This window comes from Schistocerca gregaria, chromosome 7 (genome assembly GCF_023897955.1).
Source record: "Schistocerca gregaria isolate iqSchGreg1 chromosome 7, iqSchGreg1.2, whole genome shotgun sequence".
In the NCBI taxonomy this organism is placed as follows: domain Eukaryota; kingdom Metazoa; phylum Arthropoda; class Insecta; order Orthoptera; family Acrididae; genus Schistocerca; species Schistocerca gregaria.
Window position 1 is genome coordinate 449716000 of NC_064926.1, and position 27408 is coordinate 449743407.

Consider the following 27408-nt stretch of genomic DNA (forward strand, 5'->3'; position numbering starts at 1 on the left):
AAAGTCAGAGTGTTAGTGGAGATCATATATGTCCAGCCCTTACAATCATGTTACATTCTTAAATATAGTCTTTAGTGCAAATAAGGGAGTTAAAAATATGGTTAACGGTATTGAAGGAATCTCAGAAAGAAAAATGATACTTATTTTAAAAATCAACTGTAAATACATCATGGAAATCAACCAGGTCTGTGCACAATTACGGTCACATCTGAAGGATAGGTATTTCGGAAGCTGATAAAAGGCAACGGATACCAATATAAGATTATAAAGAGGAATTTTAAAGCAAAAGTATATCAAAACTAGAGGAAGAAATTAGAATAAGCAAAATAAATGTGACCACAGAAGTGAAAGAAGTCACACAGTAGTAGAATTTGTCGACTGGAACAACATATTATTTCAGAAAGAATAACAGGAAATAGATTTAAAAAAGAGGAAATGAAATTGATTATATTTATCAACAAATGAATTTATACTCGATGCGGCAATCTAAAACTACTTTAGAATTTGAAGTTAGCATAGAATAATAAGATGCAGCCCGTAAATAGAGACACAGCTAGAAAGAAAGAGTCCAGCAGCCATGGATGAAATTTAGATTCAGAGAATTTATTTACAAAAAGGAAGCTACGCCACATACAGTTAGGCAACAAGATCAGCGTCTTAGAGTGTGAAGATTATACCAGCACAGAAGAAAGGGGTAGTTGTATCAGGAAATTAATTAGGGAAACAGTAAAAGATATTTCACGCATAAAGAAGTCAAAAGAAAAGCCAGTCACGAATTGAACAATGTAACTATTGAAGAGAAGACAAATGTATCCAGTACACATTAAGAAGCCGAATTAAAAAAAGCTATTCAGAAAATCTCAGAGAAGACATGAGAACATGAAAAGAAAGTTTAATAACAATTTATATATATCGTTCAAGACGTGATTGAGAAATGCAGATATTTAATAGGGAAAGCTATGATATTGCAGAAATTTTGCCAGACGACAAATTTAAAGCCATTGGAGGAATGAAGAACGGAATGAAACTGGAAGATGAAGATGTTATAGAACATTAAAGATGGAGAAGAATACATGCACTTGTAAAACTATTTACGGAATGCTCAGGAAAGGTGACGAATGCCAGAATCTGGAATTATGCTGTAATTGTTATATTTCTCAAAAATGTGACAGAAAATATACAGAGTGTTTCAGATATGGTGTTTTTCCCTGTAACTTACAAAATCATAGCTGAAAGGGATATTTATTTAGATACGTAAACAAAAGAAACGTTACAGTTTCGACAGTGATATGTACATAGTTCATTTAGTTACTTCTCAGAGAGTCACAGTACAAGTTATAATTTTTGAAACAGAAGATTTCTTCGTTTTCTTTCTGATATATTTAAACCAATTGTGTATGAAGTAGTTTAAATCTATTTTCTGTCAGTTACAAGTAGCTAGAAACTGGAGTATTTTTTACTATTTCTACAAGTACTGCATCTTCGTCGGACAAGTGACGGATCATTACGGAATCCAATATCTATGTTGGTTATCAGTAATGTTGCCCTTTCCCTTGTGTCATCTGCGCATAATATCTCGTAGCCTCTAGTGATTCCACCTAAGGTTAGTTGATAGCAGTATGGTTCTTGTATGAAAGCAATGGCAATCTGATATTGCACAATAAGCTGCATTAGGTTAGCTGTTGCAGCTCTGGAGCGTTGTGGATTTATTTGTATGCACTTGATTTATTTATGAAGAGACCAAGTTGTTCAGCTTGTATTTGGTGTTGCCATTTGTGATAATCAGTGTTGTGTCCGCATTTTGTACTGCTTACTTCGGACATGTCCACGCTACTGCATTGTTCTTGCTCGACTATAGAAGTGACGAACACGTATCTCATTTAGTAGCCGTTTCTTTTTTAATCGCTGTAGATAACAAAGTTTGTCAACTGCTTTGGTTTTTGTAAGTTTTTTTATCAATTAAATGTTTCAAAACCACAAAATCTTTAGTGTACTCTTTTGCAATTGGAAGCATTGTTTTGTCACTTTCAAAAAAGCTTTGAATTCTTTTGAAGACATGAGGTAATCTTTATGGATATCTTTTGCCAGTGGCGCACCTCTCATTGAGAAATCTGATGCTGGCGAACCACATTTGGATTCCGTATCTGTCCTATCATTGGTTTGTTGTGTAGCATCAGATGAAGGTAATGTGTCAGTAATAGTTAATGCACCTGACGCTCTATGAGCTGTAGTAGTACATTCGCCAGTCTCACTAAATTCACATGTTGTTAGTTTCCATAAGAAATATATTAACAGTTTCATTTGACAGATTTTTCATTGTTGTTAGTGACGACTGAACTGTTGACAGCATCCTTATTAAAATCGAAATCAGATCGACGTCTTTTAGTGTGTTTAGGTGGTATTTCTGAAATTAGGGGCCAGAGTCAGTTGCCTGTTGCACTTTTCCAGACCGTGTACGAGAAGGAGGAATTTTATCAACCACTTCTTGCACCGACGGTGATATTTCTAGTACTGCAGTACAAGAGTCAGATGGGATTTGCTCTTTTCCAGACGGTGTGGGACGCTGAGGAATTTTTGGAGCTGGTTCTTGGTTTTTGTTTTGCAGTATTGTATACCCAAGCAGGAAATTCGGTATCACCATTTGGAAGAGATAGTAATTACGACCATCTTTCTTGATTTGGTCACTACCTTTGCAGTGAAGCCATGCAACGTCATCCATGGTAAAACACACTGAAACAATTTCCTTCAAAGGGGATGGTACTTTGCTTAAATCATCGAATATGGATTGAGGAAAACGACGAAATGAGAGCATCCCTGAACCGTGGAGTCGGTTGGAATACCCTTCACATGCCCTAGTGTACGTCCCCGTTTAGACATTTTGCCAACTATTGTAGCATTACTAAATAGAAATACATTTTACTGGCTTTTTTGAAAAGCCTCACTGACGTCATTGTCTCTTAAACATAAAAGTTACCCTCTTCCAGTAATCGATCTACATTTTCAGCAGTTCTTGTAAAAATACGAATGCTGCCTCCAGATATGCAAGAGCAATGCGTAATATTGATGCCAGAAATTGTCACTTACCAGTTTTACATAGTCATTTATTAAGGTATTGAGAACATTGTCGATGACGACAGCTTTTTCAGGTGAGATCACGTTATCGGTAGGAACAGATGACTGTTGTTTTGCTGGAGCAGCCGGTGTTTGTTGAGACGATTCAGTCGTGTAAGTTTCAATAGCGCGTTCATTTCCGCGCACGTTCGTAGCTTCGGTCTTCACAACAGCTGAATGTAGCACCGTGCTGTGACCGTCTAAGGATCTCGTCATGCCGACCAAGCTGGCCTATTTAACGCGATTACAGAGGAGCCGTGTCCTCTATAGTAAAACGAATTGGACGACAGTTACTCTTGTGAATTAGGCTATAACACAGTCAAGTTCACGAATTGTAACAGTTGCTTTGTGGCACTGTTTGATAAACTTGCAACAGCAGACAGACACACGTGTCTTTGTTAGTCAAAGATCTTCAAATGAGGCACATCGTGTTTTATAATATTAGTGGCATACTCTTTGCTGAAGACGTCGGAGATATCGTCACTTGTGTATTTTTTCTTTGATTTTGGTAATGTGTGCGATCTCTACATTTATTTCGCTTATTGCTAATAAATATGTAAAAATGCACTCGATATAAATGTGGAATGTGTAAATATTAGCCGGCCGCACTGGCCGAGCGGTTCTAGGCGCTTCAGTTCGTAATCACGCGACTGCTACGGTCGCAGGTTCGAATCCTGCTTCGGGCATGGATGTGAGTGATGTCCTTAGGTTAGTTAGGTTTAAGTAGTTCTAAGTTCTAGGGGATGGCCTCAGATGTTAAGTCCCATTGTCCTCAGAGCCATTTGAACCATTTTTTGTAAATATTAACCGTATTAAGTTGTTTTGTTTCGGTTAAAAAATTACTTCATCTTTGCACGAGGATATTTTGTAAAATTACTGATAAAATGTTAGTTTCTTTTAGGTCGGTCTGCTTCTTTAAGAACGCTTCTCAGATCATTTTTCCATTTGAGTAAAAAGTTCTGGTTCTTCTGGAATGTCCAGATATTTGCGTTTATCAACAGATGAATGACATCGATATGGCATCTTTCTGCCTAGAACGGTGGGAAATTATTGTTCTGTATCAGATGTAGAGCAGGATTTGTGGACAACAGATAGTCTCTCTTTTTCAAAATATTTCTTACCATGTTTATTTAATAAACACATAGTGAAATTTTACGGCTTTCATGATGCAACCGCATTACATTAGTAACGGATCACACTTGTTCTCAAGACTGCCTATCCTTCTCGTAAATCTGTTACAATAAGGTGAACTTCCCTTACGTAAGTAAACTAGTTCGCCAGGACACTGAAATGCCAGCTGTCATATACATCACAGGAGTAACAATGGCTGCTTTCTCAGCAAACTTGTTACCCTTGGCGGTGCCTTTTATAAGCACAGACCCGGAGTAGCGGCAGAGGTGGCCTGATGGTTCGCCTCACGTGACAATGCGACCCAAATGCACAATTCCATGTATTGTTTGTCCACGATAAGAAGAGTTTTTGCGCTGGAGCTGCCAGTGGCGGAGGAAATGTGCCAAGTCAGATGACGCATAGATAAGTATCGATTGTCTAGGGATCACGGCGGGTGATATTCACTGGTTCCTGGTAGCTGACATAGCTCAAATTCACTCTGTGTACGACAGAGCTGCAGTAGCCAAAGGTGTATACTGCGAGCTGCACTGTGTGATATTGTAGTGGTTTAATCACCACCACATTTTAAAATAACTGGAGGGACCGTCCTTGATTCATGGCGAAGAATTTCTGCTCCGACACTGGAGGCGACCTCTGTCACTTTTGTTATCGTAGAAACTCGAAACAAGGGTGCTGATGTCTGTATTGAGAGCATATTCTGTGCTATGTCCCTTCATAGCCCCCTTCCTCAACCTGTGGCGGCCACTGTGCGAAGCAAGGTGCGTATCTTTCCGATTCAGGCAGCAGACAACCGGCTTATACGAAAAACCTCGCTTTAATCTTTCAAAACCTAAACCTCGAAACATCTGAATCACATATTTTAATAACACAACAATACGCTTAGGAAAACATTAAACTTGTGGCCAAGATCTTAGGAATTCTTTTTATTCCATGATTACCGGTTTCGGCGAAACTAAAGCCGCCATCATCGGATCTTAAGACACATACAGGTTACAATATCAGGGCAAACAATGGTGATATTAATAATTGCCCATAACCCGCAGACCTTACCACATTGTCGTTAGTAGCACATATGCGTCCAAGAGAGATGACATCATAAATGTTGAGTGTCCCCATCACACACAAGCGCAAGCTAGGCACTACCTAGTATTTTAATACTTGCACTTGGTGTGGCCCATCTGTCCGCTGTTGCAGCCCGTGGTAGCTGACACAAACCCATCGCAGCAACACGACGCGTTGTTGTGTAATCCTTGGGATATGGAGCGATGGATATTGTGGTACGCTACAGGGCAGCGCTGTATTAGTAGAGGCATGAACAATAGGATCCTGTGTGCGAGATCAGAGAAACGCATGTTACTGATAAAAGACATTTACGAGCCTGGAAGTTAGATGAATGGCTGTCTGACTGGAGCACTGCAAGACGTATTTACAGCGTATTCCCAAGCATCGGGAACAGGCTCAAATTCCGCGACATTGCCCCTACTCGAGGTATGGTGCACCCATTAACAGGTCAGGGTCCATTTGGTTCGTGTGGAATGTAGTAACACACCAATCTGTGACTGTGGAGGGGAAGGTTCCACTCATCAGGTGATCCTCAGGTGCCCCTTTTTCAAATAGCGAGAGACTACAGACCATTAGAGTGCGATCTGCAAACAATTGCAAGTGACCAAAACTTGCTGCCTAAAGTCAGTATGACAGCACATCTGATGTCTAAAAGGCAACTGCTTAACTTTCAGCGTATAAGATCAAGTGTATGCTCAGAGTATCAAAATAATGCCAGCAGGTCACATGAAGCGTTTTCTCAGTTATAGATAATGATAGGCACATACAGGTCCGCCCCGATAGCTGAGTGGTTAGCGTGACGGATTGCCATCCTATGGGCCCAGGTCGTGATGACTGGGTGTTGTGTGATGTCCTTAGGTTAGTTAGGTTTAAGTAGTTCTAAGTTCTAGGAAACTGATGACCATAGATGTTAAGTCCTATAGTGCTCAGAGCCATTTGAACCATTTTTTTGGGCCCAGGTTCGATTCCTGGCTGGGTCGGGAATTGTATCCGTCTAGTGACTGGATGTTGTGTTGTCTTCATCATCGTTTCACACCCATCAGCCGCGCAGGTCGGCCAATGTGGCGTCGAATGTAATAAGACCTGCACCAAGGCGGCCGGACCTGCCCCGTAATGGGCCTCCCGGCCAATGACGCCAAACGCTCATTTCAACAGACACATATACACTTAATCAAGAGAAACTTCAAATACATATACAAATAAAATAAAAAAATAAAAGGTAAATAAAGAAAGCTATGGCCACCCACCCGGGTATGCGTAGACTCGAGGGTTGCCTAGGCACGCACGTAGCAGTGCAGTTGACGTTCAGTAGTGTAGCAGCAATAGGTTTAGTTGTAGTTAGTCGGCAAAACTTCGAGTTCTTTCGCGGCTTCCAGTAACATATCTAATAACGTAAGACGGAAGTTCAAAAAAATGGTTCACATGGCTCTGAGCACTATGGGACTTAACATCTATGGTCATCAGTCCCCTAGAACTGAGAACTACTTAAACCTAACTAACCTAAGGACATCACACAACACCCAGCCATCACGAGGCAGAGGAAATCCCTGACCCCGCCGGGAATCGAACCAGGGAACCCGGGCGTGGGAAGCGAGAACGCTACCACAAAGACGGAAGTCATTCTCCCGGAACGTAAGTCAATTTCCTTTATTTCATGTTTCTTTTTAAACTGATTTTTACTTTTCAAATGTTCTGTTTTATTTCTCCATTAATATTACCAATGGTTGCTGTTAACATGGTTTACACACACAATATAAAAATATAAAACAGTGGATGTCATCATCATTAAACGAACAGAATGTGTACGACTTGTTTAGTGTTTACAGATAACAGGTCTAAAATTCGTAGCGATAAATTGAATTGAACTGTTGCCCACGGAAGTTCAGTATTGGAAATGAGTATAAAGGCAGAGTTCATATGAACGTACAGTGTCTGAAGCATACATGAATCGAATTTACTACGAAAGTTGTATACATATGTAATACATAAACATACAATAAAGAATTAAATAGTTTCTTCCAGCCGGCCGCGGTGGTCTAGCGGTTCTAGGCTCTCACTCCGGAACCGCGGGGCTGCTACGGTCGCATGTTCGAATCCTGCCTCGGTCATGGATGTGTGTGATGTCCTTAGGTTATTTAGGTTTAAGTAGTTCTAAGGTCTAGGGGACTGATAACCACAGATGTTAAGTCCAATAGTGCTCAGAGCCATTTGAACCATTTTTGAATTTCTTCCATAACAAGACTAACAAAATAAGGCGTTTGCATTTCCTGAGTGGAAATCAGTATAGAAGCACTCACTGTCCTATTGTGTTATTGCACTGTTAGTACTCTGTCCAACCTCTGTTCTTTTTAATTACCTTCAAAATGTTCTTCAGCGTTGCTTTTGTTAGGTTTGTAGTTTCTTCAGCTCACGCGCAGCCTCAATTTGCGTTACATTGTGATAAACGCACAAAGGTTTTCCATGGATGTTCATATCCGGGCTACGCGCAGAACATCGATGTCTTTATCTTCGAACCATTCTTGGTTGTAGCAGAAACATGTACAGACGCATTATCTTGCTGAAACAGTAGGCTTTAATTCCCTAATTCCTCACACATTCTAATCAATTCTGTCTCTAGCATCACAGTGTACACGTTAGAGATTATTCTAGCGTTCAACCAAGCAATGCATAGGGCTCCCCAAATCATAACACTTCCACCAAGAAAATTTCTGCTCATTCATACCTGCCAGTCTGTTCACAGACCGTGACAATAACGTTCAAATCGACCCAGTGCATCTAAATTAAACTTCTCATCACTGAAGATCATGTTATTCCATGCTGAATTGCACTACACATGTTATTCAGAAACTTCAGTTTAGCCTGTTTATGTTTGAGTATTGGATAAGGTTTCGCGATTGGTCTGTTGAATGCAAGTTGTTTGGCATGTGACAAAATTTGTTGTACACGTCTGGGAATTACTGGCAAGTGTAAATCAGGAACAAGTCGAGAAGCATAACGGTTTATGTCCTTGATTTGCTCAAAAGTGAGTGTTGCGATGCCACAGATAATTTTCTACTTTGCTCATATTTTTCGTTCTGTCCATATCGTGCGCCCAATCTAAAGAAATTATCAGTCACTGTACTTGAACGATTCGACTTATTGACGATTAGACAGTCCCATTTCCTTTCATGCACCGATTTTTGTTTTTTCATCACACGAAGACAATTTTCCTCGTGGCTTATCGCAGTCGCGGTTTCTGTACACAACGCACACTGTCAGTAATGGTACCAGTTCCCTATCTGCAGTAGACACACTAACGCTGCACGGAGCCGAGTTCTACCCTCTGCCACCTGAGTCGTTGGTGTCATGCTGTGGTCTCTACTACTGACATCAAACGCGATACCATTCGACTGCATTTGTCGACATACTGGATCTTATACTACTGCATACCACAATGTTAAACCGAGCGAGGCGGCGCAGTGGTTAGCACACTGGACTCACATTCGGGAGGACGACGGTTTAATCCCGCGTCCAGCCACCCTGTTTTAAGTTTTCCGTGATTTCCACTGCTGGGGCGGTTCCTTTGCAAGGGCACGGCCGACTTCCTTTTCTGTCCTTCCCTAATCCGATGAGACCGATAACTTCGCTGTTTGGTCTCTTACCACAAACAATCAAATCCACACTGTTAATTTTCCTAAAAATACGGCTGTGTATTGTTTTCCACTACTGCAGAATAGGGCAGAGCCCTTTTCCAGTGATTGGCATACTCTTACACGAGTGGCACGGTGACAGGTGAAAAGTGCATTACTTACACGACCTTGCTGGCTGAGTATCGATGCGACACGCGACCCTGATATGACCGTGATCAAATGCGGCGATATCGCGCGTCTTGACCGTCCTGCAATCGACTCTCACGCCAACGCCCAGGACAATGTGTGACGACATGACAGTTCTGTGACATGGCGAGCTGTTCCGTTCGCCGTGTCGACAGGAGCACAGTCTCTCCAGATCACCAGTTACTGTACTTCTAACTCTTTTAGATTTTCCTATGATGTGTGTGTGTGTGTGTGTGTGTGTGTGTGTGTGTCAGAGAGAGAGAGAGAGAGAGAGAGAGAGAGAGAGAGAGGGAGAGAGATGGAGAGAGAGAGAGAGAGAGAGAGAGAGAGAGAGAGAGAGAGAGAGATAATTCTGTTCAACTTGTCGCACCTTTCTTAAATCCTAGATCGATTACGACCGATCGCTACAGTTGAGAACTATCTGTTCATCATAGCCTAAATTCTACGCAATAAAAGTTGGTACCAATATACCAAAACAGGTACTTTTGACCAATACGAACATCGCTTGAAATTATTCGTTCCTTTTCATAGTGATCCCTTCAATCATAGTTACTTTTTCAGGTATGGCAAGATATTTGATTTCTCTTTTAGAAATTATGCCCAGCTTTACTCAGTTGCGCTAGAGCTCAGAACCAGTTCTTATTCGCAGTGACACAATAAATAATCCCGCAAAGCTTGATATGACAATACTGCTCCTACTTCAGTCGAAGTAGGAGGTCAAAATACCTCGCTTTGATTTGATTACTATATTAATTAAAAGATTGAAAAAACATATCAATAACTTTCATAACACTTTGCTTAAACAAAGTCGAACAACAATTCTGTAAGCCTTTCATGGTACAGGATGGTTTAACGTACATGATAACATTCCGTCAGTTTTTTATTTCGGCATTTTTCTAGCGATTTTTGTCTTTGTATGTTTTTAGCCCTTTCCATACTTTTCAACGATGTTTAATCGAAAAATTATAAACACACAGGGCACGCGACCAGAAACGACAATTTATGAAGGATTCCCAGTGTCATTTGTACACACTGAACTATCTGTATTATAAACCATCAACGGACACGAAATTTGCATGGTAGTTGATTGGACTCAAAAGACACGTCTTAATTCTAGGGTACTGCTTGAGAGACGCCGTGGCAATGACGTCACTAATCAGTAGAATGAAAGCAGTAGCCTCAGCAGAGGTGGGGGTCTTTTCTGGCAGCATTACTTGCCTGGGCGGTTGTGGTGGTGAGAGTCTTAGCAGTGCTTCAGCGTATGACAGATGCGCTAATGTTTCCAATAAGGTGCTGCATTGCTGTTGTCTGAAGTGAAGGTGGCAACACTGACTCAGTGAAGCAGCAACAGTCGTTCGGAGAATCTATCTTGTGTTGTTTATGAACAGAATAATAAACCAAGATTATTCAAAGTGTATGTCATTTATGAAGCTGAAAAATCACCTCAAACACACATGAAGCCGTTATCCTGCAGCTCTGGATAACAAGAGACTGCAAGATAAATATAACAATGGGAGTTGTGGAGGTGGGAATCTACTTTATTAGTGGAGACTCCAATTAAAGCTACTTAAAATAACCAACAAGTAGACCTCAGTGTGCGTAAGTGAGAAAAGCAGTTGTGGGACAGAGAAAAAGCTTGCTGTACACAGTGGTCGAATATAGGTGAGAATGCAAAATTGAGGACAGTAAAAAGAAAGGCCTCTATGACCTTGTAGATTGGGAATAGACGAGGGGTAAGTTTAGCCATCTGATCGGAAAAGACTTTCTTCCTCTGTGCACGATGGAAAAATCAATGAAGATAAAAGTCTACCACCAAGAGCAGCAACTACCAATAAACCTATTATCCCAAAGAGGTAGAATATCTTTATTGTTAAAAAAAAAGCTTGAATAAAAATATTGTCACCAGACACTGAATAATAAAACAAACGAAAAGAATAAGAACCTGTTAAACCAGTAGAAAAAAGGCAAAAAATTAAAGAATTAATTCATCTTAAACAAAACATCTCAAGAATTAAATCCTTTGAATAAAATCCAAGCGGAAAAGATATGGCACAAAAGACAAAGCATTAAAACAAATAGAAGTTAAGCGAAACCCTCAAAACGAGTATCCTGAGAATCCTTTAAACTGTGAACTACTGAACCTGCACATATAAATAATAACGCCTTAAATTACGCACGAGCCAACAAATGAAGCAGGCTTTGGATAAACTATGGCCAAAATTATCAAACCAAGTTGTCCTAAAGTAGAAAGAGCAATAATCTTTTTCAAATCAAACTCAAAATTAGGTCCCAAACCAGCTATGAATATAGCTATACAACCAATTAATCATAAGAACGAACGACAATTATACGTATCTAATATTGTACTAAAACGAATTAATAAATAAGTACCAGCAGTAACAAGAGTAGCGGAATGAACTAACGCAGAAACAGGAGTAGGAGCAACCATAGCCGCACGAAGTCAAGAATAAAAAGGAATTTCAGTTCTTTTAGTCACAGCTGCCAAATTAATAATATAGTAATAAGCTTTATTTCAAAAGAATTTGAGATAAAATCGTGATAATAAATATAATTTAAAAAACCAAAATTTAATATTCAAGCAATCGAAATCAAAATAGCAACATCACCGTCCAACTACTTCTTGGTGTTAGCATTTCTTTTCCCGTCAGAGTAAATAGTTCTGGGAATAGTGTTTTATACTATTTTGGTCATAAGAACTGTGGAAACGTGTATGTGCGTACGTTTAACATGAGGACATTTCCAACGCTATTATCTGCAAATTACAGGTGTATCGAGAAAAGGATACTCATTCATTTTCATTTTCCGCGAATCCAGTTATGGCTGTTGTGTTTGCTAGTGATTGACAGTCATGTCTCGTAATCTGGAAGCGATAAAGTGCTTTGACAGGAGCTGGGTGTGTCTAAAAGAGATCTTGGGGAAATGGAATGATAAAAATAGGCGTGTAACTTCCAGACTGAACAGTAACATATATCGGTTGCGATGATGTTCTAGAGAGAGCTCTCGGAATGCGTAGCACCTTGAAACAATTTGTTAAATACACTGATGAGGGAAAACATTATGATCGCTGCCCACAGCGAGATTCAATGCCCCCTGCTGACGATGCGGGCATGTCAAGCTGTAAGGAATGTACGGGGGTGGACAAAAATATAGAAGCACCGAAAACGAAACTCATTACCGTGCCTGATACGGTGTAGGAAACCCTTTTGCATTCAGAAGAGCTTCCAGTCGTTTGAAATGGATGAATACCGGTCCTGTACGGTTTCAAGGAATCGTATTCTACCTGCAGAATAGTGGTTAGTTCAGAAAACGATGTTGGAGGTGGGTAACGATCACGCACCCTTTTCTCCGAAGCAGACCACAGAGGCTCAATAATACTGAGATCAGGTGTTTGTGGTGGCCAGGGGAGATGCGACAATTCGTCCTCATGTTTACTAAACCAGTCCTGGACGATGCGAACTTTGTGGACAGGGACCTTGGAACATAGCATCACTATTGTGGAACAAACGTTGTAACGTGGGATGGACCCGATCAGCCAAAATGGTCGCAACGTGACATGGGCGCCGCCATCTTGAAATGAGCAGTGCGCATGCGCGAAGCCGCGTTCAGCGGCTAAGTCCCGTTCAATGACATCAATGGAGCTGGCAATGGATGGGTGACTGTAGCTATTGTATGGTACCCAGGAGAAAAAGTGTTTAAAGTTGAAGGACTAGAGGCCTTTTATGATGGAGACATTATTGCCTATCGTACATGGTAACGTGGGATGGACCCGAACAGCCAAAATGGTCGCATAACCCTCGGCAGTAATGCGACCTAGCATAGTAACCAATAGGCCGGTGGAATACCACCAGATGCCTGCCCAAATTCTCAAAGAAACGCCTCCATGTTTCCCTCTTGGAACCTGAACTCGGCCACAAGTTGCAGACAGTGTGAAACAAAATTCATGTTGCCATATGACATTCTCCCCGTGCTCCATTGTCCAAATTGTGTGGCTTTGGCATCTCTTTTATTATTGCGGGCGTTTGCTTCACTGATGAGTAGTTTTGGAATTCAAGCTCGCCCGGCAGTTCACTGCTTGTGCAGCTCCCTCAGTGTCGCTCCGGTGCTACAGAATTTGCGAGTACGACATTCAGTTCTTCAGTGACTTTTACAGCTGCCGTAGTCTTATTTTTCATCACAATCCTCTTCGATTACCATCTGTCACGACCACTCAGACACTTTTAGCCTTTTCCTGTAAGCGCTGTAAATCTTCGATATGGTGCCTCTTGAAACACCAAACGCCGGCCGGAGTGGCCGAGCGGTTCTAGGCGCTGCAGTCAGGAAACGCGAGACCGCTACGGTCTCATGTTCGAATCCTACCTCGGGCATGGATGTGTGTGGTATCCTTAGGTTAGTTAGGTTTAAATAGTTCTAAGTCTAGGGGACTGCTGACCTCTGATGTTAAGTCCCATAGTGCTCAGAGCCATTTGAACCATTTTCTTTACTCGTGAAAAAGGAAGGGTGTGAACGAAGCTGAAATGCTTTCGATATTAGTGAAAATGAGTATTCAGATGTTCCTAGTGGGAATAAACATTCGGATGAATGAATGTTTTCATGGAGCTCAGGCCGATTCCGGTGACAGCGACGTCATTAGACCTGTAAAGAACAGCAGGGTGGCAGTGTTTTCAAGTGATCTCGCCAACAACGGTGAAGTTGATTCTGTTCTTGCGAATTATTTGTTTTGTTATAATGTTAATGGTAAATTATTTATTGTCGATGGGAATCTAAGCAGAAATGAATATTAAAGTAACGTTAGAATACACAAAAGAACACACCTGTTCCAAAGCTTTTAACGTTAACTTTGACGCCATAGAGTAGGTATCACGACAATCATATGGTCCATGGTACGAAACAACGAACCATCGGCGCTCTTTGTTCGATTATTTTTGATAGCAGCATTTTGAACTGTGAAGCGCAATCCAGGATTGGTGTTTTTGGAGGAATCACATTAATTCATAGTTTAGAGAAAAATCCACTGGGGCGGATGAGCATGTTTTTCAATCGTAGAAGTACAGTTCGCTATGCTGCTGGAGGTGCCAAAGTTGTTGAAATTACGCGCAGAACTCACATGAATTGATGTTGATGCTGCCATATGTTACGACCGAGAAACGTAAGCCATTTATATATTTCTGTTCGTTGTAGAATATCATTGGTGTAATTATGCGAGCGCAAAAACGATAATATTTAAAATTTTGGTAGCTCTCAGTTGACCTTCCCCCAAATCTCAATCACCAATCTTTTGTGCAGTACTGTGGGTATTGAAGCTATTAATAAATAAGCTTCCTGGCTATAACAAGTAACTGTCATTGTATGTTAGCTTACTTAACGACAAGAAGTAAGATTCTAATAATTGTAATGCTAAAATTTGCCTGTATGCCCCGAAGTAACTTCCACGGCTTTGGTTAGAGGAAAGATTAAATGCATGTTTTGCTCTGCTTTGCTATGCTACGTGCAGTTTACTAGATAAATCGTATGTTTCAAATTCATTTCGTCAACAATATTTCTGCTACAGTTTCTGTGACTATCGACAGCACAAAGATACATAAATCAAAGTCAATGTGATTAAGTTTACAATAGTTTTTCGTGTAAATAAGTCATTTTTGGGTTTAAGTTTTCGCTCCATTGGCTTTTTTTCGTAATATTCTACAACAATCAACTCTTGCTTATCTGACGTAATTAGTGTTTCGTTAACAGATTAATGGTTAAGGGACCAAGTGTGTTGTTGCTTTCATAACAGTTACATCTTTCAATAACTGCAGTAGCATATCTGTTTTCAAACACAATAAATTTGACAAAATAGGAATTTCAGTGATCATTTACATAACATTTCACGCAACAGCTAATGTACAGCACGAAATAACATTTAATTTTTTTTGGTAAATTGTTAAAAAGTTATGTAATCCTTTGCCTGCCGTTATTCCGATCGTTCGTCTGGCGTAACGTCTGTGAGAAAGAAATTTCAACTGTTTTTATAACATACCTTTATTCACAATTCAAAAGCACGTCTTGAGTGCAATTGTTTAATCCTCTGGCAGACAGTGCTCTAATTTACCTGCATAATAAGCAAAGCTTTGGGAACTGCAAGTAACAATATATCTGTTAAGGTAACACTTCGCTTCTCACATAAACGGAATAAGAATCTAAATTTACGCAGAACACAACCTACCGTTACAAACAGCACGAAAAGTTATTGCATTTCTTCACACAATCAAAGGTTTCTGTATTTCATTGTTTCTCCGTCAACAACCTTTGTTCCGTCAGATATAAAACGACAGTGACAGGAGAAGTGCAGTACCGGTGTATAAAAAGCTTGACATTGTTTAGCAGCTCCTTTCGACAATAGCTGCTAAACCATAACATGTAATTTGGACGCACTGAACATTTTAAGTTCTAAGCTTTAACACTTGGCTGCATGTTGCTACATATCTTCCAGTTTCAATTCTTATTCTGCTACGTACGTCTAAAAAATGATACTATTGCTTGGGCTTTATCCGAGCATTCTGTTATTGATGTTTATATCAAGTTACATGCATGAGGCAGAATGACATGCAGAGGAGCATGAACATTAAAGACAAATGAAGATGCACGAGTTATTCAAGTGCCGTATGACAGTTTAATATTTGTAAGAAGTCATGTTACATTCATCACGTATTTCCGAGCGATAGAAGGTATTAGTATGTCTAGGTATTCTGCTATCTTGCATGCTTATCTTGTTGATTTTTCGATCTAAGACTATAATAGATTTAGCAATATGGCACAAGTTTTCATTGCTCTTTCTGGAGGTAAGCGGACACCTTTAGACAACCTATATGATCCAGTGCTGTATTTTTAGTTGTTGCAGATTGAATTCAACAACTGTGGTTCTGGACCACTTATTTTTATTACCGTATACTGTTATCACAATGTAAGTGAGAGATGCAGTGACGCTTAGCAGTCTTAAAGTGTTTAGCACTTCTCTTCGAAGTATTAGTAATTAAGGCGTATATCATGGCGATGAGAGGGGGTACGATAGAAGTCACTAAAAGGCATCTTTCGATTAATATAACGTAGACGACGTTACTTTCAAACCAAGATTTCCTGGTGTGGGAGTGAGGAAGTTTATCTTATTTAAGAATTGCATTGTATTTGCTGCAAAATGTATCTCTTTTCGTTAACAATTAAGCTACACTGCTGCAGAGAAGCACATCAATCTCATCGTTTTACAAAATTCTATATCAGCATCTTTCCTCGTTTCATTTCTGACAGTCCTACATATTGCAGTGTCAAATTATATTAATGGCTATATTATTTGCCTAGTCTTTATAGTACTATGGAAAGAACGTTGTCTTTGTACTGAAGTGTCAATATTTAAAATATGTTTTGGTCAAATATTTGTCTGCGCACAAAAGAGAACTGTGTACATCAATCGTCGAGAATTGGGAAAGTTGGCACATTATGTGCAGTAGCTGATAGCTTATGTCTGATTGCTAGCACGAGCACTTATTTCAATTTGTCAACTTACCGATAGTAGCTGTACGTTAGATTTTATCGGCATCGGTGACTGCACAGCAAAGAGCGCGGTATCAGGATAGTCCGATAAAAAGCACAAAACACTATCTTCTCGTCAGAGAAAACATTCTGGAATGAACCACTTATAAGAAACACTTTGCAGTCATATCTGCATCAGAAAAGGGAAAGCTGCGCTCTAGTTTCATAGGAACTCTTATTCTTACTGCGTTGCCTTCTTTTGACAGAGATGGGCGTTAATTTAAAAAATGGGGGTATGAATAGTACATTTTTAAACGGTCGATTTGAACCTTGTTGAAAGTTTCGGTGAAGAACTTTCTTTCACACATTACAAGGGATTTATTCACAACAGGTGTTCGTAAGTCAATAAAACTTTCTTCCACAGATTTGGTTCGGCTTGCTACTTCCCGACGTGAGAGTTATCTTTATACAGCTCTCATAAAAAGTTTTTATCTTTAATCCGAAGGGCGATAAAATATTAATCATTAAACAAAAACTCACAAGGACTGATAATTTTTTGCGTGTATCGTGAGGCAATACTGTACGACTCATCTTAGAAGACAGATTAAGGAAAGGCAAACCTACGTTTCTAGCATTTGTAGACTTAGAGAAAGCTTTTGACAATGTTGACTGAAATACTATCTTTCAAATTCTGAAGGTGGTAGGAGTCAAACAAAGGGAACGAAAGGATATTTACAATTTGTACAGAAACTAGATGGCAGTTATAAGAGTCGAGGGGCACGAAAGGGAAGCAGTGGTTGGGAAGGGAGTGAGAGAGGGTTCTAGCCTATCCTCGATATTATTCAAGCTGTATATTGAGCAAGCAGTAAAGGAAACAAAAGAAAAATTTGGAGTAGGAACTGAAATCCATGGAGAAGAAATAAAAACTTTGAGATTCGCCGATCACATTGTAATTCTGTCAGAGACAGCAAGGGACCTGGAAGAGCAGTTGAACGGAATGGACAGTGTCTTGAAAGGAGAATGTAAGATGAACATCAACAAAACCAAAACGAGGATAATGGAATGTAGTTGAATTAAATCAGGTGATATTGAGGGAATTAGATTAGGAAATGAGACACTTAAAGTAGTAGATGAGTTTTGCTATTTGGAGAGCAAAATAATCAATGATGCTCGAACTAGAGAGGATACAAAATGTAGACTGGCAATGGCAAGGAAAAGTTTCTGAAGAAGAGAAATTTGTTAACGTCGAGTATAGGTTTAAGTGTCAAGCAGTCGTTTCTGAAAGTATTTGTATGGAGTGTAGCGACGTATGGAAGTGAAACATGGACGATAGTTTGGGCAAGAAAAAAAGGCTTTCGAAATGTGGCGCTACAGAAGAATGCTGAAGGTTAGATGAGTAGATCACATAACTAATGAGGAGGTGTTGAACAGAATTGGGGAGAAGAGTTTGTGGCACAACTTGACTAGAAGAAGGGATCGGTTGGTAGGACATGTTCTCAGGCATCAAGAGATCACAAATTTAGTATTGGAGGGCAGCGTGGAGGGTAAAAATTGTAGAGGGAGACCATGAGATGTATATACTAACCAGATTCAGAAGGATGTAGGTTGCAGTAAGTACTGGGAGATGAAGAAGCTTGCACAGGTTAGAGTAGCATGGAGAGCTGCACCAAACAGTCTCTGGACTGAAGACCACAACAACAAACAACATCGAAAATTACGACGCTGCTTATCCAGACGACCAATTACCAAGCTCTTATGTTGAATCCGCTTCTAGTCAGTCCTCTCAGTGCACAAATGCAGCACCTAAACCACATAATGGAAGTAAAGCAAAATAAATTCATAAAAATTACAGATTACCAGGGCGGAAACGTCACAAAATCTCATATTTCTTAGACATTTGAAGCACAATTTTTCTTAACATCTGTACCAAGTGTTTTGCTGCCTAACGACCTGTTCATACTTTGCTCCTGAAGAGAATTCATAAAAAATATGCCTACACAAGAAGTATAGATTTGTCGACTTTCGATAGGATCCCACCAGATCTGACATGGAACAAGCAATTTAGAGGACACCGTGCCAAAAAATATTTATTGGTATTTTAGTTTCTCTTAGACACGTTGTGATACAGTTAAGACCAAAATAGTGACTCATTCACAGTAGTCAGTTTAAGGAAGGCTGGTAAAGCCTTATTAAAGCGAGCGTTTGTTTAAGCTACCGTGTTTCCAGAAATAGGTACGCATGATGCACAATTTATTTCATTGTTTGCTGCACTGCTTAGTCACAGACGTCAAAACTTGTTGAAATGTTGTTACTGCAGAGCACACATTTCTGGATTACTATAGCTATCTGGAGGTTACTAGCTTTTATTGAGACTAACTACAGGTAAATGAATTATAGAGTTACTGAAACTAATGACTAGTAAATGTGTACGTGGCAACACAAAAATCGTAGAGTTGCTTCCCTCTAAAATGATCTATGGACGTCGTGCAAGATGCTAGACGCATGTCACACGCATCATAAGTGAACGTAGAGAATGAAATGTTATAAGAGGTGGGCAGATGTGAAAAATTTATTCTAGGGCTATGATTAGGTATTCCAGACAGATGGTGGAAACATCAGAAAAGCATTAAGTGCTTTACAAAATTTTATTATTGCCCTCGGAATGGGTATAGTGGAAAACCGTATAAAATTAAATAGGTTTTATGCAGAATTCTTAAATGTGGTATAAATCGTATTTTTTTAAAAAGCTTGTAATGCATAAACAACTTGCTTGGTGAAACTCCTAAATCAATGCGTTAAAATCTGGAAGTGCAACCGGGCAGCGACGAGTATTTTGCGCTATTTATAACGTAAAGAGTAACTTCCCATACATTTTGAGCCGGGCAGCAACAACACTGCGTTTAAAAGAACAGCCCGCGACACTCGTAGACCGAAAAATGGTAGAATGTAGAGTATAAAATATGCAAATGGTCTATACGTAAGTTACAGACTAATTAACAACAAACTGCATATAAACCGTACTTTGGTAACGTAGTACTGATTCTATGACAATTCGTGTGGGGTAAATATGAGCAGTGCTTTGACACAGGGATTTGGAAGACATTTTTAGTAAATAGGAAGTAACTTTAACGGCGTAACTAGGATAACTGACTCCCAAGACTGATCTCCACTTTTCTCCCCTCCCTCTAAACCCCACCCTTCCTGCCGACATAACCCTATTTTTGTTTTATCCTCATAGCTGTTCAGCCCGTTTATTCGTTTACTGAGTTCAACACAACTTTACAAATTATTAAAAGCTGCATATTTCAGCAACCCTGCTTCGTTTTATTAAATTCAAAACAGGGAACCGCAAACTGACCAACATTGGAACTAAAATTCGATTTTTTTTTTATTATTGGTTAATTTTCGATGAATGCAAAACCGTACAATATAAAGCAACACAAAAATTTATTTTTGTATGATTCCACTGCGTTGGCCCACTTGGAATAACGAAAACGGATCCATCTAGTAGCTCAAAATAAGGCACGAAAGTGTCTGTAGAAAGAGAAGTTAGGTCTTGTGGAACTGTTGCTCAGTACAGCTCAATTCGAATCTCCCCAAGATTCTCTTTCTTAAATATCCGTCCCCTTCCCATTATAGCAACCTCCACACCTTTCCCGTCTTTTTCTTTTTCTTCCTTTCTACTTCCTCATGTTCTTCCCCTTCATATTTTTTTCACTTGTCGCGAAACTGCGTCCCAACAGAAACGGCGCTCAGGGCACACGCCCCTGCCATACTCTAGTTACGCCACCGGCTAAGGGCAGTGTTAAGCTCGAAGAGCGCAGTCTCACCTCCACGTACGTCGATAAATTCGTAGGATCGCGACCTCGTCGGCGGAAGCGGCATCTGGTTGAGGTTCCGTTAAGAAATACGTCCAGCAGGTGAACAGAACCGGCGGACGGCCATTGGCGACGGACGCAAAAGTTGCGGCACCGAGCCAACTGTCGACTGGCGTGGTCAGTGACGAGTTCGATAAAGCAGCGCGGCAGCTGTGGCCTATTGGCTGATAACGGCTCCTATCTGTTCTGCGCCGCTCTCGGCATAAAGAAGCCGCACGAGCGCAGGTACTTGAAGCAGATTAAGGTAACAGCGTCGCTAATGAGCAAGGCTGAGCTTGAGGTTCAGCAGTAACAAAAACGTACCAGGCATCATTCCCTGCAGACACGACTACCTACTGTTGTATACTCAACGCTACTGACTCTATAGAAGGACTTGGAATGGGTAATGTTACGAAAAAATTGCGAGTGCCGTACACACGTGCGATGGATCACAGAGATCCATCGCATGAGATATCGCTGCACACCGTCGCTCGCAGTGAACCCGCCACACATAAGCGTTTTGCCAAGCAATTTTAACCAATTTTGAGAGCGCCACATTCACAAGTGTACATAAGGAAATTTGATGAAACTTGACGGGTTTTTAGAGGGAACAAAATAATGCTATACGTTTCACTTTTAAAAAGGCAAAACTCATCACGAAAGGTAATTTGGAAAATTAGTTTTAGAGGGAAATTTTCGAAACCATGATGTATAAAAGATGTGTTTCATATAGAAGTTTAAACGTAATTAACGTCCTTGCAAACTGTGTGATAAGTTTTTCAATAATTAGAAATTTGTTTAATACCCCACAACCATTAATTAATTCTGAAAAATGAAAACTTTTGTAACAACATAAATTAAGCAAGCTTCCACACCATATTCTTACATCTGTAATAAAATTGTTGTTCATTATCATTCGAATTATTTTTCCTACTGATTTTTGTTTTAAATTCATATTTTTTAGTTTAACTTTTTGTATTTTGTTACTGAAAATAATAGGCATCTCTCTCATTATTATGATACAAAATCATTCCAATAATATTAATCTGCACATACAATGAACCAAATTTCTTTACATAATACACGTGATCCAACACAGCATGAAATAAAATTCAGCAGGACTGAAAATAATATGAATTTCAATCTTAAACTAACAATTTAAAACATAAAATAAAAATAAATGAAACATAATTAGAATAATAATAAAAATTTAGATACATTAATTACGTTGAAAATACTCTGACAGCACACTGTGGACAGGTTATTGTCCAAAAATGGTATTTCAGAAACCAAATTTTTTTTACACATGGATAGATGTGGCACAAAAGCTTCTTCAGTTTATGTTCTAATAAAAAAAATAATTTTCAACATTAATTAATGGTGATTTGATGTATTGCAAAATTTCAAATTACTACAAAAGTTGACTATACAGTTTTGAAGAACCTTCATTACGCTTCAACTTTTACAAGAGAAACATTTTTTATGTATCATGCTTTTGAAGATAATCCCTTAAGAGCTAAATTACCAAATTAGCTTATGGTGTGTGTCTTACCCCTTAAAACTAAAGCTAGATAAAAAGGGAAGAAAAACGTATTGCAATTTTTGACCCCTCTACATACCTGCCAAGTTCCATCACCACCAAGTTCTGAAAAATAAGAGTTGTAGGACATTGGGCTGGTTCCCGAGCTCTTTTTTTGTGACTCTAGGATACTTTCCAGAATATATTACATTTTTCAATGACGTCAAGTTAGTAGAGTACATCTTCCCAATACGCAAATAAAACCGTGTTTGTTTAATTAGTCCTAAATTCCTCTCTCATTCATTAGTCTTGTAGTTTAACCGCAAGTATTTACACAATTTGTTTTAAAAGCGGCATGAATCTACAGAAATATTATCGATCGCAGCACTGCAATTACTGTAACTCTTGCTGTAAGGGAGAGTTAGATTATATGAAATGACAAAGGACTAGAACATAACAAATTTGACTTAAGTATCCAAGTTAAGATATCCACCCAGTGCCTCATCTCGTTTAGAAATTATAAACCTTAATAGTGCGTTTAGGTGTTTCATAAATAACTCTAAATCAACAGATGGAGCTCGGTGTATTGTGACTACGAACTTCTCATCTATTCTACTTCTACAGCACAAGCTTTAGAATGCAAATGTCTGCAAAATCGGAGATTGTCAATTTTTTTATTACATCGCAAGTTAAATGGCAACTCTGGACTCAACGTCACTTCTCAGAGTTGTACGTGGTCCCCGATCAACTATAAATTCTAACGGAACGTTCTTAACATGAGCAAAGTAGAAATAAAACACACACATGCACACACAAACGATTAATATCTAGAGAACAAAACGCAACCACAAGCAATATTGCCACGCATCACATGCTATTCATTTGATTTCCATGCGACCAGCCGTCAGCGACCGATTGCTGCGATTTGTGCACATACATGCAGTCTCCGAAGCGACAGTATGCCGGTGCTACGGATCGCTGCGATCCGCCGCTTGTGCGTGGGTCCCTTTATAAAATGAACATCAACAAGATTAAAGTAAGGGTAATGGAATACAGTCGACATAAATCAGGCGAGGGAAACAGATTAGGAAATGAGAAGAGAGCCAGATTAGGAAATGAGACATTAAAAGTGGTAGAGGAGTTTGGACATTCAGATAGCAAAATTCTGAGAATGGTCGATGTAGAAGGACATAAAATACAGGCTGTCAAAGCCGTTCTGAAAAAGAGAAATTTATTAAGATCGAATATAAATTTAAGTTGAATGTTGAAATTTGTGTGAATTTCTAAGGGACAAAACTGTTGAGGTCCCCGGACATATACACTACTTAAACTAACTTATGCTAAGAACAACACATACACTCACGCGCCAGGGTGGACTCGAATCACCGGCGGGAGGCGCCGCGCAATCCATGACATGGGGCCTCAAACCACACGGCCACTCCGCGCGGCTAAATATAAGTGTTAGGCAGTTTTTCTGGAGGTATTTTTCTGGAGAGTAGTCCTGAACGGAAGTGAAACGTGAAGATAAACAGCACAGACCAGAAGAGAATGTGTTGCTATGGAATAATACTCAAGTTTATGTGGTTGGATCGTACAAGTAAAGAGGAGGCCCTGAAGCGAACTCGGAAAAGAGAAACAAATAACCCAACTTTATCTGTAGATAGGACAAGTCATGAGACAACCAGAAACCGTCAATGGAGGACAGTGGAGGTGGGAGGAGGGAAAATTGTAGGAAACTGAAGATCGAATACAATACGAACGTTCATTTGAATGTAAGTTGCTCTATTTACGCAGTTATGTAGGGGCTTTCACATGATTGACCAGCGTAGAAAGCTGCATCAAGCCATTCGTCGGACTCAAGACCGCTACAACAACAAATATCCACGCAGGCGGCAAGTACCACAGCGCACAGCAATTACTTCTGAAATAACCCAACCAGTAAATAAAACCTCCTAAATCCATTTAGTTCCTAACACCTAGCTGGCCAACAGAGTGCACTCAATCACATAAACTGGACTGGTAGTCGCTGAAGCGGGGCACATTAAATTATTAATACAATTCGCATCAAAGATTCTGATTTGTAAGTGAAACTATCACTAAATATCACTATAAAACATAATCTACATCAAGAATTAAGTCATCTCTGGTTAGTTTTACCCTCAAGTACTTTTACTCTATCCATCTCAGAGCAAACAAACTGAACAGTGGATAGTGAATCTCATCAAATTACAGAAAAAGAAGCCACAGCAGACTTAAGAGAGAAATGTGCTGAAACATCTCAGAGAAGTGGTACAACAATGTGCTCTATATCATTTTGAAAATAATTTAAAGGGATAATCAAAGAAAATGAAAATATATACACACAGATAATTTCATCGAAAATCAGACTCTACTTTCCCTACTTAACTCGTGAAAAGTGGATCAAAATAGAAAACTTCTTTAACACAAAATAAACCCATGTTTGTTACTATCTAACATCCCTCAAAAGTTCTAGCCGAAGTACTGAAACACAGGGTATGCTATAGACATAACTAAATGGGGAATTAAACCTTTTTCTTCTTCTAGACTTCAAGCAACAGGAATTTCCTTGTTTGGGCACCACCTTTTCCTCGGTATTTCTTAACACTTTCTCTCTTTAATATAATATCTTTGTTGGATTTTGAGGGGTAGTCTTTTCCGATTTATTCTTCTACTGTGATTATTTCAGTTTGATCTGTTTTCCCTGCTTTTATTTACTAATCTCTAGATGTTGAGTTCTTTCCTGATACCTTGATGCCTGATTCTATCTCCTCTACTAAATGATTTCACCGCTTTGATATATCACATTTCTCCTGGCTGAAACCTGTCTATTTGATTTTTTACTTACGACTCATACGTTAGTTTCATGTTATAGTAATTAAGAAACAATTGTGTTAATATAATATTTGTATCCGATTCTCTTCCATGTTTTGTTTGTCAGACATCTGTCTATTGTTCCAAGTTAGATAGTTAATTATGCAAAAATTTCATGCTAGTCTGCGTAGTTCAAAAACAGTCCTGAAACTTGCCTGAACAGAGACTGTAGTAACAGTGCGAGAACACAAACAATTTAATTGTTGCTTGGTTGCAATTTTTCAGATGCACTGTACGTTTGTCCCCCATGAAAAGTGATCTTCTCTTACACACGCCTAAAGAAAAGACGCCTTTGGAAAAGATCCTGTCTGCAAGACACTGCAGACGTGTGAAAACACTGTACAGCGTTCTTCACGAAAGATTCTGTTCTGCAGCTCGCCCAGCAGCTGACAAACAGGCAAGCCAAAATGCATTCTGCACCAAAATACAATATTGGTTGAAAGAGGGTGGATCCACAGGTACATTGGTGTTCAGTGAAGAGAAAACATTCCAGATAACCAGGGAGATTCATTATAGTCATGTAGGATATGGAACACGGTGAACCACCGTGTTTTTATGGCACAAGAGTAGGATTCATCAAAAGTAGTTACGCGAACTACACAGACAGAACTTTGACTCATAGACAACGAAACTGTGATACATTAACTCCTACAAAAAAGTAAAAACACTAACGATCGGTTAAAATACTCTTTATTAAGAAAAAAGCAGCTCCGTCACCGGCTCCGAAACGACAGGATCATCGTGAGACGGCTGTTCACGTTAAAATTTACATTTAGCTTATGCTGTAGAAGCGACGTTGCGGTTTTTCATTGTGGTGAAAGTTCTTTAGAGTGATGGAAAAATGAAATGAGCGTATGACATAGCTGGCCGGGATTCCCCATCCGGGGAACTTTGTCCGTCAAGTTCGAGTCTTATTTCGGTCGATGCTACATTGGGCGTCTTGCGCGCCGGTGATGAAGACGGAATGATAATGAGGACAACACAACGCCCAGTCACCGAGGCGGAGAAAATCTGTAACCCGACCGGGTATCCAATCCGGGCCTGGTTGCATGGGAGTCGAGCACGTTACCACCCAGTTAAGTAGGAGGACAGGGTGGTGGTAATCTACAGCAAAATTATGATTCAAGTGAAACGACTACTTAACTGTCAATAGACCTAACAATGAACTAAAACAACGGAACCAAGGGCATAATTAGTTATGTGTTACTAAAACTGAAAATCCTGCTTCATTAAACAGCGCTGTTGACCACTTTTGAAGAAGTTTGTATTTCGTGGAATAGTAATAAACATTAAGCACTTTTCTGAATTATCAGATCGAATCTTTGTTAACAATGGGTGGATGCTGGTTTTACTTTTTGTAATAATTAACTTGTGTTTATATAAAGTACGGTCTCAGCAAGCCAGTTCTCGACAAAACACGCGAAATCTATAAAACGGTGTGTTATTTCATAAAATTATGAATTGGATATGTTATTTTAGTAAAGACGAAAACAGATTTACACAGGCCTGTGCTTTTCTCACCAGACCTGTACCTTTGAGTAGGTATGAAACATTGTCCAGATGTGGCGCAGATTTCATACTAATCCTAGAATTTATTGACGGCGGACCAGACCTCCAACATTTCTACGCGAGACAGTAAAGGAAACTACAGTAAACGAAAGTGAAGGTGAACAGTACGAACAAGGGAGAGACATACTGCAGCCAGGTACCAAAAGCCGAAATTGACATAAAATGTGACGAACGCAAACATATAGTACGATCTATACACAACTGCATTCAAATGGGCTCCTACGAAGTGCGAATATACAGATACAACAATCTAATAAGACATTAAACTAATTTTACCATAGGTACCTTCCAGACAGAGGAAAAATGCCGAACACCGTCCTTGTTCAGTAAAAGGTGATAAGAGTAGACCGTAATGTAGCGAGATAAACGGTAGAATATCGATTGATTCCCACGCGTCGTAAGTGCCTTGAGCGGAATATTTTATCTATGCCTTCACAATTTCTTCCATCCACTTTTTCATGGCAGCGAAAAATTGTTTTAAGATTGGAAATACACTCCTGGAAATGGAAAAAAGAACACATTGACACCGGTGTGCCAGACCCACCATACTTGCTACGGACACTGCGAGAGGGCTGTACAAGCAATGATCACACGCACGGCACAGCGGACACACCAGGAACCGCGGTGTTGGCCGTCGAATGGCGCTAGCTGCGGAGCATTTGTGCACCGCCGCCGTCAGTGTCAGCCAGTTTGCCGTGGCATACGGAGCTCCATCGCAGTCTTTAACACTGGTAGCATGCCGCGACAGCGTGGACGTGAACCGTATGTGCAGTTGACGGAATTTGAGCGAGGGCGTATAGTGGGCATGCGGGAGGCCGGGTGGACGTACCGCCGAATTGCTCAACACGTGGGGCGTGAGGTCTCCACAGTACATCGATGTTGTCGCCAGTGGTCGGCGGAAGGTGCACGTGCCCGTCGACCTGGGACC

General features: G+C 39.9%; 1 protein-coding gene across 3 annotated transcripts in view; it reads right to left on the minus strand.

Annotated features, from left to right (window-relative positions):
• Positions 1-27408, minus strand: part of LOC126281243 (uncharacterized) — a 981147-nt gene that overhangs the window by 342709 nt on the left and 611030 nt on the right. The window contains exon 1 of one of the 3 annotated variants that reach the window (XM_049980027.1): positions 20474-20632. The exons of the other annotated variants lie outside the window; for them this stretch is intronic. Within the exon in view, the coding sequence (XP_049835984.1) occupies positions 20474-20528 (55 nt within the window). The 5' untranslated portion in view covers positions 20529-20632. Of the gene's footprint in view, positions 1-20473; positions 20633-27408 lie in introns of those variants that run through there. 3 annotated transcript variants of the gene reach the window in all.